The sequence below is a fragment of the Polyodon spathula genome, chromosome 5 (genome assembly GCF_017654505.1).
Source record: "Polyodon spathula isolate WHYD16114869_AA chromosome 5, ASM1765450v1, whole genome shotgun sequence".
Lineage (NCBI taxonomy): Eukaryota > Metazoa > Chordata > Actinopteri > Acipenseriformes > Polyodontidae > Polyodon > Polyodon spathula.
The window spans coordinates 54,732,533-54,748,279 of NC_054538.1; the positions used below are offsets into that span (position 1 = coordinate 54,732,533).

Consider the following 15,747-nt stretch of genomic DNA (forward strand, 5'->3'; position numbering starts at 1 on the left):
TGATTAATTGTGCGACTCTAAGCAAGTCACTTAACCTGTGTCTTTCGGGTGAGATGATGCGTAGTTCACACACCCCAGTCTCTGAAAGTCGTCATGGATAAAGGAGTCTGCAAAATAAACAAATAATAACTACACACAAGCCTGTGCGTAGTCTTGTGAAAATAGAAAAATATAATGTGAAAAGAAAATATTCTTTCATACAATATACATAATACTGAAATATAATTTCTTAAATTATACAAACCGTCTTGTAATATTGTCCAAAGCCAAAACCAGAATAAAATAACTCCAGCCGGAGCTATTACAGCCTGGGGGGGAGAGCACAAAGTCAGTTGACTTACATTGCTTAATCCCTGGGGAGGGGCAACTCGCCGCCGACTTCACGTGAATCATGAGGCCGCAGCGAGAGCTAACAAACAAGCTGTAGTTTAAACTGTGTAATTAGTAAAACAAATACAGAAATTATTTGTAATATGACATATAATGTTGTATAAAACACAATAAATGTGAACATTTGTTACAGAAAAAAGTAAGAACTTAAAAAACTTATTTGTATGGGCTCCTCCTGTCAGGTCAGTTCTTGGAAAGAAAAATGGCACAGAGTTCTGTGCATTCAGTCCTTTTATACCCTCGGTAGCAGGTAAGACATCATCACAGAGGGTCTGCGAGCAGCTTTGATATATTTGTTCACGTTTCAGGTCTTAAAAAGATTAATACCCATTTCGTACTTGAAAGGGAACTGTTATATCCCTGAGACTTTGTGGTGTATTCTAAGATTTATGGGACACTGCCGGTGTTTAAATCAACCCAAGAATTACTCAGGCAAACATCAGTCAAATAGAAACATCTGGCAAAGGGAAACTCTCTGGACAGCACTTTTAGAAATGTATTATTCACCATCAATCTTGAAAAATCATTCCCTAAAAGCAAAGGCACCAATTAGTGCAAACCATAGAAGCTGTTGCTGCATTTTCAGCTTCAGTAAATGCTGGTACACAGAAGCTGTTTTGAAGAAATCTTGTGTTCAGCAGTAGAATAAAACAAGTGATCTGCGTCATACAGTAAAAAATAAATAAATAAATAAACAAAATAAAAATAAACCCAACACATTTCGAACAGTGTATTTTTGAAGAGCACTGTTTTAATAATTTACATACCGACAAGTAAAAATCTGAAAATCCACTCTTCTGCAATGTATGCAAATGTGTCTGATCCAAAGCAAAATGATTTCAGTGACTTCACACGTAACAGTGACTCATCCCTAATGTGGTGTTTTTTGAAAACTTAGGATACAAAACCTTGCTTTAAAATAACTACTAGGACATGTTTTAAAACGCGAAGAACCTTAAGCACTTTGCTTAAAAATGCACCTTTTGCTACAGTTTTTAATTGCAATCAGTCCTTTTTTGGCAGAGTACAGATGTTATTAGGCCAAATTTGAAAGCACTGGGGTTCTGTTTCTGCTGCAAGAATTTGATGTTTTCCAAAATCTGCCTCCCTCTGAACAGAGTAACTTTTAATTACATTCATCTTATCCCATGTGGTGAAACAAGAATAATCACCATTTTAAAAACAAACAGACATACACACAGCCAAAAAACTTCCAGATAGCCGATTACTTTTTTTTGTTGCTGGTATTTTTACCTTGAGATCCCGGTACACAATCTTGGCGGAGTGTAGATAGTCGAGAGCGGAGACGATCTCAGCCCCATAAAAGCGTGTGCGGTCCTCGGAGAACACCCTCTCTCTCGACAAATGGAAAAACAGCTGCAGGGTAAACAGCAGGGACAGGATTGCAATAATTACTGATTTAGGGGGGGAAATTAACACAAACACAAACCGCTTCCCATCGCTATATTGAGATGATAGATAGTCAAGCCTCGAAGGACATGCTACAAACCTAGACAGCAGCTGGCTTCTCTTCCCCAGGTTTCCAAGGGGGAATGAAAGCGAGCTGTTAAATCAGCATTTTAATTAATATAGCAATCTTGTTAAAGGCGTTCTGTGTGGTACCCGTTTAACCTCAAGTTACAGCGGCAGAGTGTTTCAGCAGCACTCTTGCAATTATCATTCTTTTCACCCCTTTTGTCAGATGCTGAGCCACACTGTAAAATACCTGGGCATTTGTTCAGGTCCAGCCTTTCATACAAATTACTGCTAGTGCCTCCAATTAATTGACTTGCTGTTGGATTTTGGATTTAAATATGGCCATGCAGGGACCAGTAGCATACAACCTAATCTGTGGCAGAAGAGCTGTTGGATTTCATGAGCTGGAGGTGCAGACTGGTGGAGCTTTGTAACACCATCAGCAGCTGTGAATGCATTTATTTTGCAAAGGGACAAACATTTAACTAATTCCTAGCTGTTCGAGGACTAGCAAAGATTTTTGTTTGCACACGTATGTATACTTTAAGGAAGCTGCTAAATATATTATTGTGGTATAGTTAGGTTTTTTATATCACATTTTCATTTAAATTACATTTTTTGTAGTAGTTCTGTCTATGAACATCCTTCCCACAAGTAATGCATCAAGCTAGACATCTTCCTTGAGAAAATTTCAGATGCATTTTGCTCGTCTAACCCCTCGTCGGCATTAAAAATGGAGTTCACACATAATGCGGAATGGAATGCAAATGTACCCCACACACAAGTGCAGTTAGCTTCGAATAAAATGACACTGTTGACCAAACAGTTTTGAAATATTTTTTATATTAACATTTTGTTAATAAAAACACTTACGTTTTATTTACTTTTTTGGGAATCGGCAATCATTTATTGGATTTCAGCGCTGAGTTTCCCCTGCTCGCCTCAAGTCTGACTCACTGAATCTGCGTGTGATTCTGCTCACTTTCTCACCCCCCTGTGAGTTTTTACTGATGGGATCGCATCTGTATGGGAGTCCTTCAGGGCGAGCAACAGAGCAAGTTAACAGATATTGACTGTGATACAATGCCTGCCGAAGTTTGGCAATTCTTTTCCAAAATAGAAAGTAGAGTGCAGCCTATGCGACAAGTGTCTGGGATACTCCACAATTCATTTGTGTGACCATTTAATGAGATGTGACCCTAAAATAAAATAAAATACTGTCAGAGCAAAGCAGATTAGATTGTATTGTAAGGCCTGTCGATATTGTTGAGGGACCGGCATTTCGAAAAATAGATACAAATCTTGCACCAGGCTACCAAATGCCTTGCCGAAAGACGGTGTCCACAAGCAGGGCTCCTGTTTTTCGGTTTTTATTAATTGAATTTTTCTGTGCTTATTTTTAGAAGAACTACTGTTTTCTGCATGCTACTATACTTTTCTGCTTTCTCCTCACACAAAGTTCATCAGCTAAAATGTTTAAAGACTAAATAATCTTTTTTCATTTCCTTTGCAGTGTGTCTCTGCAGTTACAAACATAGTTTGATTATTAAAACAAATACAGTATCACCTAACATTTTAACTATGGCTGGGACCAAATCAAAACTTTGGCAACCCGCTAAATCACACTCAGTAGTTGGGGCGGGTTTAAAGTATTCAAAACTAATCAATGACAGATACAAGTCAGGAAGGCGGGACATTGCCCAGCAGCACTGGGAAACGTCAACGTTATTTATTTTTTGTATCAGGTTTTATAGGTTAAAACCAAAAATCAGAAGCCCTAAATATAAGCCATGGACAATTTACTGAACTGCTGTGGACAGTGTTTACTTTTTGTAAATTAGTTATGTTGCTCTCTGGATTGGTTGTTAAACCGACTGGATTTAAACATTTTTTTTTTCTTGTTTAAAATCAATGGGTTTTGCTTTAACCCTCAACTGGCACAAATCAACAGATAAGGTAAGAAAATGATTAAACCTTTTTTTGTTACTATATGCCCAAACTGATGAAATGTAATTAGTATAATAGTTTTTAAACATTTACTAGCAATGTTGCACATTAATCCACAGCTCCACATGCATTACTGCTGTATTTTTTTTTTTTTTTACCATTTCATAAATCAATGCATACGCTTTTTTTAGAAAATGATATATATCGTGAAGGTAGAATGATTTGGTGTCTGGAGGACAATTTAGTAACTGTTTTTTAAAACTGTGACAGGGCACAAAGAATCGCCAGACTGGGTAAACATGTAACCATGGGTGCTTTCACAGTGGATCTCATTGATATCTTTATGGTTTTTCATTTGTTCATTAAAACGACAAGGTCACAAACTCCTGGTCATTTTCATCTGCATTGATGAGAAATGACTTCCGTGTTAGGCTGCACAGTCCTTCCCATCCGCAGTGACCAAACTAGAATTATATAACAAACCAGACCTTGTTTAAAAGCTCAACCATCAGAGACAGCAGTGGAGATTGTAATTCTGTTTCATTCTGTTTCTGATATTGGAGAGCGGTCAGCTGTATCTTTGACAGATTTTTCTGTTGGATAATTTAAATTCAGTTATGTTGATATTTCTATTCACACAAGCACTAGCGATTTATGCAAACTCTTTGATCCAAAAAAACTTGAGATGTTGTATTATATTTCAGTGCATGTAACTGTTGCCTGAAAATGCCTTAGAACGTTATTCAATTGAACACTTGGCACAGTTTTAAAGTCCAGGCTAGTTTATTATTATTATTATTAGTATTACTATTATTATTATTAGGATGGAGTGATATTAATAGATCAGTTAAGTGAGTTGGTCTGTGATGTTCCAGCCATGCAGTAAGACAATTCGTGCTGCACAGTCATGTGACCTTGTTCAGCCAATTACAGCGTTTAATTTAATCAAGCAGTTTTGGCCTCTGTCCAAAATCCCAAATTCAAGATCATCTACAAAGTAAGCAAGCAAAGAACAAATATTATCTTGGATTAAAAGAGATCTCAATTCAATTTTTATTTTATGTTTTTACTTCAAATTTGCAATAAACTAAATCAATGGCTTTTATTAAAATCTTTACAGTGGAAGACTGCTATTCAGATCGTCAGTCTACCATATATATATATATATATATATATATATATATATATATATATATATATATATATATATATATATATATATATACAGCTCTGGAAAAAATTAAGAGACCACTGCAAAATTATCAGTTTCTCTGGTTTTACTATTTATAGGTATGTGTTTGGGTAAAATGAACATTTTTGTTTTATTCTATAAACTACTGACAACATTTCTCCCAAATTCCAAATAAAAATATTGTCATTTAGAGCATTTATTTGCAGAAAATGACAACTGGTCAAAATAACAAAAAAGATGCAGTGTTGTCAGACCTCGAATAATGCAAAGAAAATAAGTTCAGATTCATTTTTAAACAACACAATACTAATGTTTTAACTTAGGAAGAGTTCGGAAATCAATATTTGGTGGAATAACCCTGATTTTCAATCACAGCTTTCATGCGTCTTGGCATGCTCTCCACCAGTCTTTCACATTGATGTTGGGTGACTTTATGCCACTCCTGGTGCAAAAATTCAAGCAGCTCGGCTTTGTTTGATGGCTTGTGACCATCCACCTTCCTTTTGATCACATTCCAGAGGTTTTCAATGGGGTTCAGGTCTGGAGATTGGGCTGGCCATGACAAGGTCTTGATCTGGTGGTCCTCCATCCACACCTTGATTGACCTGGCTGTGTGGCATGGAGCATTGTCCTGCTGGAAAAACCAATCCTCAGAGCTGGGGAACATTGTCAGAGCAGAAGGAAGCAAGTTTTCTTCCTGGACAACCTTGTACTTGGCTTGATTCATGCGTCCTTCACAAAGACAAATCTGCCCGATTCCAGGCTTGCTGAAGCACCCCCAGATCATCACCGATCCTCCACCACATTTCACAGTGGGTGCGAGACACTGTTGTTTGTAGGCATCTCCTGGTCTCCGTCTAACCATTAGACGACCAGGTGTTGGGCAAAGCTGAAAATTGGACTCATCAGAGAAGATGACCTTACTCCAGTCCTCTACGGTCCAATCCTTATGGTCTTTTGCAAACCTCAGCCTGGCTATTCTTTGCTTCTCATTGATGAAGGGCTTTTTTCTAGCTTTGCATGACTTCAGCCCTGCCCCTAGGAGCCTGTTTTGGACCATCCTCGCCGTGCACTTCACCCCAGCTACCGTTTGCCATTCTTTTTGTAGGTCACTTGATGTCATCCTACGGTTGCTGAGTGACATTCGAATGAGTTGGCAGTCATCCCGGTCAGTGGAGAATCGTTTATGCCCTCTGCCGGTCTGTATCTTTGTTGTCCCCAATGTGTGCTGCTTGATCTTGTTCTTATGAACCGCCGTCTTTGAAATTTTAAGGATGGAAGCAACCCGACGCTCACTGTATCCCTCTGCCAGTAAAGCCAGAATTGAACCCTTCTTTTCCTTACTCAAAACTTTCCTTTTCAACTCTTTGGGCATGGTCAATAGTTATTTTTTGATTCCAATTACTTTTGCGGTACTACTAGCACTGTTTTGCCATCCAGCTGGTCCTATTGCAAGAGGACAGTGATGACCACAGGAGTGGTTTTTATACTTTTTCTCGTTAAATAAGATTTGGTTCAGGTGGTCCCCTAATCAGTACCTCATTCAGTAGAATGAGGTGTGCCCGTGTTGATGCTGATTTAAGAAGAAATTTGCAGTGGTCTCTTAATTTTTTCCAGAGCTGTGTGTGTGTGTGTATATATATATATATATATATATATATATATATATATATATATATATATATATATAGACACACACACACACACTAGATATTTTCCTTTTGTGGTAGATGTATAGCATGTAACAAAAACACTTTAATGCTTAGACAGTAAACATTTGCTCTATTGGAAAATACAAAATTAACTTGGAGTCATATATTGAGCCAGATATGAGGTTTCTTCGATAAATAATATGTTTTGGTATAGTTATCTTTCTACAAGCTGTGTTAATATCCACAGAGATATTTATTCACAAAACAGCAGCAGCCGCAACAACAAAACCTGGGATTGCACTGCTGTAAAAGTACTGATCGGAGCTGCTCTGAGGATGGCAACCCAACACCCCTCCCTTTAACGAGTTATCTTCTGCCAGCAGATGTTTGATTAAATTAGTAAATCGAATTTAGGGATTCCCACTAGCAGACAAGCAGAAGATGAACAGAGTTAACTTGACAAAAGTCAACCAGATGCACTAAAAATACCTTTCATTAAAAAACCCTGCTGCCTATATGTACTGTAAATCCGAGGTAAATAGGATGAACAGTCTTTGATGCAATGGCATAATTTTTGAACAGCATTTTGTATAAGCAGCACACAAGGCTTGCTATATGAGGAAAAGGTTGCTTCTAATTAGACCTACTCTGCTACCTAATAAGTGCATCAAAATATACAATATTTCAATCCACTAATGCACTCAATTGTAAGCATTACAATATCACATGCACATAATTAGGGGTGTTTCAACTAGTTTCTAATGATTAATTATTGAATCTACTGATTAGTAAATCTGAATAATTGATTGATCTTTTCAAATGGGTATTTCAAAGGATTACTGTATCTAGTACAAATCTCCAAAACATTCGCCCTTTGCAACCCTTACATTTTCCTGTTTTAAAAAGAGGTACACACAGAGACCATGGGATGAAACCTTGTTTTTGCCTGTTTTCCAATGTATGCAGTTAAATAACAAACCGACTGACACCGAAGAACTACTGTTTTCTGCATGCTACTTTTCTGTTTTCTCCTCAGACAAAGTGCATCAGCTAAAATGTTTAAGACTAAATCTTTTTTCATTTCCCTTTGCAGTGTGTATCTGCAGTTACAAGCATAGTTTGATTATTAAAACACATACAGCATCACCTAACATTTTAACTACGTGTGTTTTAACTAAACATCAAAGAAAAAGAAAAAACATGAAAAAACAATGCTTTACTGTCCATTAAAAAAGGAACTGTTTGCAAAACTTCTGAACAGTGTTTAATTGGATTTTAATGTATTTTTGAGAGAGAATAGGCAGGAAGCTGTAGTTTCACTGAGGCAATTTAATGAAGAAAAAAGAACAGCAAACTGTTTTACTGCTTTAAACAGTTTGGGCCTCATTCACTAAGCGGAGGTAAATGACCAGGGGGAAGCCACACTGCATGCAAAAATGAACCAGCGGTAGCTCTAAAGCACAAATAAAGCAATCACACACGGAATTATGCATGAGGTTTACACACACTGTATTATATATATATATATATATATATATATATATATATATATATATATATATATATATATATATAGGGTGCTCGAAAGAAAAGGTAAGTACAGTTCTGAGTCTGTCACAATGACAGCAACCAAGGACAGAGTGAGGAATCTAAAGTTTACAGACCAGGAGCTAAATGTAGCAGAAGAAGTGGTGGGGAATTATGAAAGGTTTTTTGGTGGTGAATCAGTGCGAACATTAACTTCAATGAAACATTAAGGACAATATAAATGCGCTTCATAGAAGGAGGGCGGGGGTCTTGTCCCAAATCACAGCGAGACAGTCAAAGCAGAACATTGATGTTTAAGTCTGCAAATCAAATAAATATTCGATCTCCCTCTGACTTATTTTGTAACATTAATCAAAAGTCAGAAAAGCATTCACTTATTCAATTGAAGTTTCACTATTAACATTTCAAAAGGTGTTTGGCAAAACATCACTTTAACATTAGATGCCATTTGATTGCTTGTATTTATGACTGCACCTCAACTTGCATTCTGTGTGCATTCATTTATAGAACATTTACAGTTTCTTTTGTATATCTTGTACATTTTCCAGCTATTTTAAGCATAGCCTACTTAAATATCACACATGCATGGTGACTATATAAAATATAACCAACTTCTGCTGGAAACAAGAGTTGTTTAAAACGGTCTGTGTTGGCTGCAAAAAAAAAAAGTAACAAGCAGACAAAACAAATTTTTTAAAAACAACCTTGAATGGCATATTCAGCAACATTTGAGTTTTGTACACCTTTAAACTGTATGTTGACACATTAACTACAATGACCGTGTAATTCCCATAGCCTATTTTGCTGCCTTTAATCCCAAAATATTAAACACAGGAGAAACGTTAGCTGCAAATATGAAATGACAAAACCAAAGCTTTGTAAAAAAAAAAAATAATAATAATAATTTAAAACAGTTTTATGTTTTAAAACCACAGATACTGTCAAATTATTAGTAAATGATATAATATCATGTATGCCACTGGGGCCTATCAACCTAAAAAAAATAATAATAGAAAAAACATTACATATGACTAAGCACTCAACACATGTAAAACTCAACTCTTTTGTTCTGGACAGTATAGCACTCTGCCTCTGATTTTAGCTTATCTGCTCGCTGTTTTACTGTATTTAATTCTGCACTTAATCCAAGCTGTAGTATTTTGTATTTCATCTACACTCGTCTCTAACCATGATGTAACTATCAACACTGTGTTTTGTATTTGCTCTTATTATGACTAAAGTCACTGTATTTTGTATCTTGCTCTTAATTGTACTGCAATTCTTGATATGTATTTTATTTTGTATACAACTGTAAGACACCCTGGGTAAGGGAGTCTGCTAATAATAAATAAATAAATAAATAAATAAATAAATAAATAATAAAGCATAGACATAAACAGCTAGTGTTTCTCCCTCTGTTACATTGTCTAGTATTACAAAGGGTAGGCGCAAATCAATGCCGTTCTCCACAAGCACCTTAATGATATTCTGACCTACTGTTTTGTGGTTAGAGCCAAGTAATATCTACTAAGTAAACAGTAAGTTCCTCTGAATTCACAGTTGTAAAACTCTGTGGGATAAAAATAATGTACAAAATACAGTTTCATCGATTATAAGTGGCCTCGTCGCATATAACGCAAACAGACTCAGACTCATTCATTTTACCATTTAAATGTTATTTGTGTGCTGCATGCACTTTAGGGAGATACTCTCTTCACTGTGTCACAGCTCCACAATTCTGGATTTTTTCATTAAAAAACTTTATAATACTTCATTGACCAGCTGTTGTATCGGTATGTTCACTGCACAAGGGCTTCCACTAATTCAAACGTGTTGACATTACGTGCTGCTCCACTTTCTGTGCTCTTTTTAAACAATCCTGTGATTTTGACCTGTTTGGTAATTGTTTAGCCTGAACTTCAAGTTTGATTTTCTTGTTTTTGTGTACTGGGCTGTCAAGATGCTTGTCAATAGTACCTTTTCTTAAATGATCCAAAGGCACATTACAAGTTGAGCAAAACAGAATCCCACCATCTGCATGCAATGTCCTCTTTTGTAGCTCTGAACGCAATCTTCTGTTGAAATTAATTGAGCTTTTTTTTTTATTTGTCAGCTATCTGCATTTTTAATGTTAATCATACACTGCAAGCTAATAAATCAGCACTATCTAAACAACCAATGTACAGTTCCTGTTTCTGACTCTCATGTTACCTCATTGTACAGTATTAGGAATTCACCAGTCTTGAAGCTGGTATTTGTTTGACCCTGTTGCCCTAGTAAACAAATGCATGGCATTGACACCAGAGCATGTACTGCTAATGTAGCACTGCTTCCACTTGATAAAAGTATGAAATTAACAGGAGAGGTGAAGAGTTAATTTCTGTGAAATTCGTGATATTGTGAATTTTCCAGTGCCCTACACATAAGGCTAGTATGATCTGTACTCAATCTGTATCTTGTTATTACCTCCTCCTCACACAGCCCTAGTAACGTCTGCCTGGTCCAAAATACTCTATCCCTGACTTCTTCTCGCTCTCCTGTGCAGCTCTTCTGCTGGTTCTGTGACACCGTCTGGTTTCAGTAAGCAGTACTTCTAATACACACTGAGGCACCTAGTAAAGTCAGCGGTCTTAAATGAATATCCTAAATGCAGAGTCCATGTCATGGAGTGACATAATGCCTAGCAACACGCGAATGCCATTCTTGGAGGGAAAAAACAAAAGCAGGCAGCACACCATCACGGGTTTCTGTACTCGAAGGAACTCAATTTTCCTCTACAGAACAGACAGAAATGTCCTAGGATTATATGGAAACCATTGATGTTACAACTAAAAAGAGGTATGAGTCCAAATTGTGCTTGGCTGGGCTTGAAAAATGCCCGTACAAGCTGCCAGCAACTGTGTGGAGTGGAGATCGTGGGGGTTGGTCAGACCATCAGTGGGGTGACATCATGGATTATCTGGTCAAGGGCACAGGTAAGAAAACATTAGGCTATAACCCTCGTTCCCTGAAACAGAAATGTAATCATTACCTATAATTTTATGCTGCAAGGGTCGAGCTCGAGGCCGTCCTTAACACTCTTGTTTCAAACCAGGGTTTTGTGGATCCATGACATTCAGCCAATAGAACAGCGTAAAAGTGTGAGGCGTAGCCCACACCGCTGCAACGCAAATGTCTCTGACAGTTGCCCCCTGAAATAAAGCCCATGGAGTTGCCATGCCCCTGGTAGAATGGGTGATGAGCTTCTCTGGAGGGGGTGCAGCCTGAACTGTATGTGTGATTCAATTTGATAGCCTCTGTTTAGACAGAGCTTTCCCATGGGACTTAGCCCCATAACAGATAAAAAATCTGTTCAGACTGCCTCCAACTTTTGGTCTTGTCCACATAATACACTAGTGTCTGCACTAGGCAAAGCGTATGGAGCTGCCACTCTGTCACACTGGAAAGGAGGCGAATAAAAAGCCTCAAGCTCCACCGTCTGGTTCATGTGGAATGCTAAGGGGTTTTTGGCAAAAAAGCAGGATTAGTGCAAAGTGTGACTTTCACCCTGGCTTCTGCAAAAATTAAGTAGGCTTTTGCAACTGAAAAAGCTTTCATCTCACTCACCCGCTTTGCAGATGTAACAGCGAGCAAGAAAGCCACTTTCATTGATAAATATTTCAACTATGCTGAATGCAGCAGCTCAAAGGGAGGCTTCATAAGCACTTCCAGCATCACATTAAGCCCCCATGATGGACAGTGTCCTTCAATAGGTGGTCGAAGCTGCAGAGCACCCTTTAAAAACTGTCCCCGCCAGGAAATGAGCTCCTGGGGAGACTGAATCAATTTTAACATGACAAGCTGAAATGGCTGCCAAATAGACCTTTAAATCATCAAATAGGTCCTGTAAAAACTATAGTATAACTGCTATGGGACAGGTTGTAGGGTCTAATCCCTTAGGCAGGCACCACATTTGAAAAATGTCACACTTGTACCCATACTAGGAACGTGTGGATTGCACTCTGGCATTCTGTAGACTTAAAAAGCCAGGGGCCAGACCCAGAGCTGCAGGCTCAGTGTTCCACAACATCTCCTGCGCCTGACTGAGCAGGTCGCTGTTTTTCTGTACTCCACGGCTAGCCTCTCAGGAGCTGTATCAGGGTTGAAAACCAGTCTTGTGGGCCAATTAGGGGCTACTAATAACATCCTGGCCTGGTCCTGCCTGATCTTTTCTAAGCACAGTAGGAACATTGCGAGTGGAGGAAAGGCATACAGAAGCTGCCTCCAAGGCATCTCTTGCCAGCTCCCGTCATTGAGAACCAAAGGGGGCAATGGGACGATTCTTGGGAGGCAAACCTGTCCAACTGTGCTCTCCCAAACCATTTCCAAATGAGGCTCACCACTTCTGGGTGAAGTCTCCATTCTGAGGCACTGGGGACTGCCATATTTGTCACCTCGGGAAGATGTACTGCCACAGTGAAAGGGGATGATGGTGTGCCCAAAGCAATAGCTTGTGGGCAACCCGGTGGAGATTGGGGGACATGAGGCCACCATGGTGGTTTATGTATGGTTTCATGTAGTGTTTTCTGTCCGCATGTCTGCCCTGCACCTCCTGTAAAAAATTCTGCAAGGCTAGAAACACTGTCTGCAGTTCCAGAACATTTATATGGAAACCCTGCCATGGGGGTCTCCATACTCCTTGCACTCTCCTGCCATTCTGCACGGTGCCTCATCCAAGGCTGGACGCATCTGTGGTGACAACCTCTCTCCTGGTAACACTGCCCAGTGCTACGCCTAAGCGTAGGTGAGCAGGCTGTGTCCACCAGGATAGTGCCTGCAGCAGTGCCGAGACACTGTCAGCAGATGGCTGCAGTTCAGTGTGGGTTGAAAAACCCTGCTGTTGAACCAGCCTTGGAGAGGGCACATGTGCAGAAGACCCAAGAGGAGGGTCTGGGAAGCTGCTGCCATCGAGCCCAGGAGCCGCTGAAACGTCACTACTGTGAGCTTTTTGCTGAGCTGAAAAAGCTTCAGACAAGCAGCTATTCTCTGCACTCTGTCTTCCAACAGAGTGGACAACATGGTCTTGGAATCCAGACACACTCCTAAACAGGAGGCTGTCTGTGAAGGAGTGAGTTGGTTTTCTGCATAGTCCTTGCCTGCGCTGGAGGTTGAGCACAAATGTGTCAATCATCCAGGTAATTGAGCACTCTGATGCCCCGTAGTCTCCATGGGGCAGGAATAGCTTCCATGCACTTTGAAAATGCACAGGGGGCTAAAGAGAGGCCGAATGGTAGAACCCGAATCTCGTACGCAGTCCCTTGGAAAGCGAACCTGAGGTACTTCCTGTGCTCTGATTGTATTGAGATGTGAAAGTAAGTGTCTTTTAAATCCACTGTAGTGAACCAGTCGCCTGGCCTTATTGACTGCAACAACTGCTGCATGGTTAACATTTTGAACCTCCGTCGACTCAGATAAGGGTTGCCCTGTCTGAGATTGAGGATTGGTCTGAGGCCACCATCCACTTGGGCACCAGGAAATACCTGGAGTAAAAACCTTCTTCCAAGTGAAGAGGATGAACTGTGCAAATAACCCACTTCTGCAGCAGGGCTGTCACCTCCTGAGAACACCAATGCGTCTCATGGATCCATGACTAACATTGTAGTCATGCCCCGCAATGGAGGTGGACCATTTTTGAATTGCAGAGAATAGCCGGTCTGTACAGTACTGAGCATCCAGGTGTCTAAGGTGCATTGATACCAGTACTCAGGGTGACACCCTGAAAAGAGGCCATGGGCCTGTGGCAGCAAATTGCTCGGGCTGCTGCTTTGTCTGAAGCTTAGCCAAGGCTTTTGCAGTTTGTGCTTGACGATGGGACTTATTAAAGTTCTCCCTTTGCACAGCCGTGAGTTGGTTGTAGAAACCCCCTCCAGTTTTAGCCAGAGCCGGCTGTGCTCATCTCTGAGGCTGCTGGAAATGTGTACTTATCTGTTCGTAGATCTCTCTCTCTCAGGTTGGTTAAAGGAAAAATGATGACGTTTCAAGTGTCTGCAGTCTCTTTTATGCCCTCAGGGGCAGGTATGACTGTGTCACGGGCACTCAGTGCAGCTTTCAAATATCGATTCAGGTTTGACGGTATCAAAGGATTAATACACAAGGTAATGGTTATATTTCGTACTTGAAAGGGAACTCTATATTTTCATTACAGTATTCCCCACAAAAATATGGTTTATTGTCCCATACTATCAGTAAAATGTTCTTTTTGATAAATGTACAGTGATAAAAAAAAAATAAGTTAAAAGTTAAATATTAAGTTAGAAATTATAAAGATGAATGCATTTCAGTCCGAGAAGAAAACTTGTTTATAGAATGATATTGGGGGGGGGGGTCCCACCATATTACAATGTTTATATTGTGGTAAATACATCACAGCATATTAACACGTGGCTAAAATCTGTAATGAAATACAATCTCAAAATGATGTATTAATCCAGCTTGTTTCATTGCTACAATTTAGATCTACGATGGTGTTGGTTGTTAAGGAGTTGCACATGTACAAGTAGATAAGGTCAAATGAGCAGTTCTACTTCACACGTAGGCTAAACATTGACTATATGGGAATGTGGTATTGTTTATCCCCCCCGCCACCATTGCTAAGCATGTGACCGTGAATATATTTAAAATGCTTCTCTCTTGCATGTCTTCAATGCCCAGTGTACAAATGCTTGATGCTACATAAAATAAATCTGGGGCCCTAATTAGAAAACTTCAGACACTTGACATTCATTCCCCAAATATTTTGCAGTTTAAATATCTCTCTTATTATGCTCAATATAAAAGGCTTCACTTTGAACCTCTCTGTCACTTGAAACATAATGATAATTAACGCATCTGTTTTTAAAACAGTACATAGTAAGACAAACAGCACTGGTATGACTTACCTCGCCTCCATTGACATACTCCATCACAAAGCACAACCGATCCTTAGTTTGAAAAGAATACTTCAAGGACTAAAAAAGAAAATAAGAAAAAAATAAACATTAATTAGATTACATAACACTGTCTAACACAATTTGTGTTCCTGGGTAGTAAGTGTTATTTCCTAATTGCTTATGCCTCAAAAGTATAGAAAATGGCTATTATTCCCCACAAACTTTGCTTTTGTGACCAGGACAGTGATATTTCAAAATATCACTATTTCCAATGGGAAAACGGGCAAATGTGTGTCTTTTCGTTCACATAAAGTCAGAAAAAAACAACATATGAATCCAAATTAACATGTATTTATACTAAAGTAATACAAAAATGACTACAAAAGATTTAGAAGTGAGTAGTTTTTCGAGATTTACGATTATACTGTAAATACTGATATTTGGAAATAGTGATATTTTGAAATATCACTGTCCTGGTCACAAAAGCAAAGTTTGTGGGGAATAATAGCCATTTTCTATACTTTTGAGGCATAAGCAATTAGGAAATAACACTTACTACCCAGGAACAAAACAAACAAAAAAAAATGTTACACAGTGTAATTATACAGTAATACAACACTAAAATGTATACTGC

At 38.9% G+C, this 15,747-nt stretch overlaps 1 protein-coding gene across 5 annotated transcripts in view; it reads right to left on the reverse strand.

The window, feature by feature from the left end:
- LOC121316056 (RAC-gamma serine/threonine-protein kinase-like) overlaps positions 1-15,747 on the reverse strand; it is a 176,196-nt gene that overhangs the window by 15,139 nt on the left and 145,310 nt on the right. For 4 of the 5 annotated variants that reach the window (XM_041250776.1, XM_041250778.1, XM_041250777.1 and 1 more), the window contains exons 8-9: positions 15,123-15,191; positions 1,645-1,767 (exon numbers count right to left, since the gene is read on the reverse strand). In XM_041250776.1, the coding sequence (XP_041106710.1) occupies positions 1,645-1,767; positions 15,123-15,191 (192 nt within the window). The remainder of the gene's footprint in view (positions 1-1,644; positions 1,768-15,122; positions 15,192-15,747) is intronic. The other variant, XM_041250779.1, reaches the window with a different exon arrangement.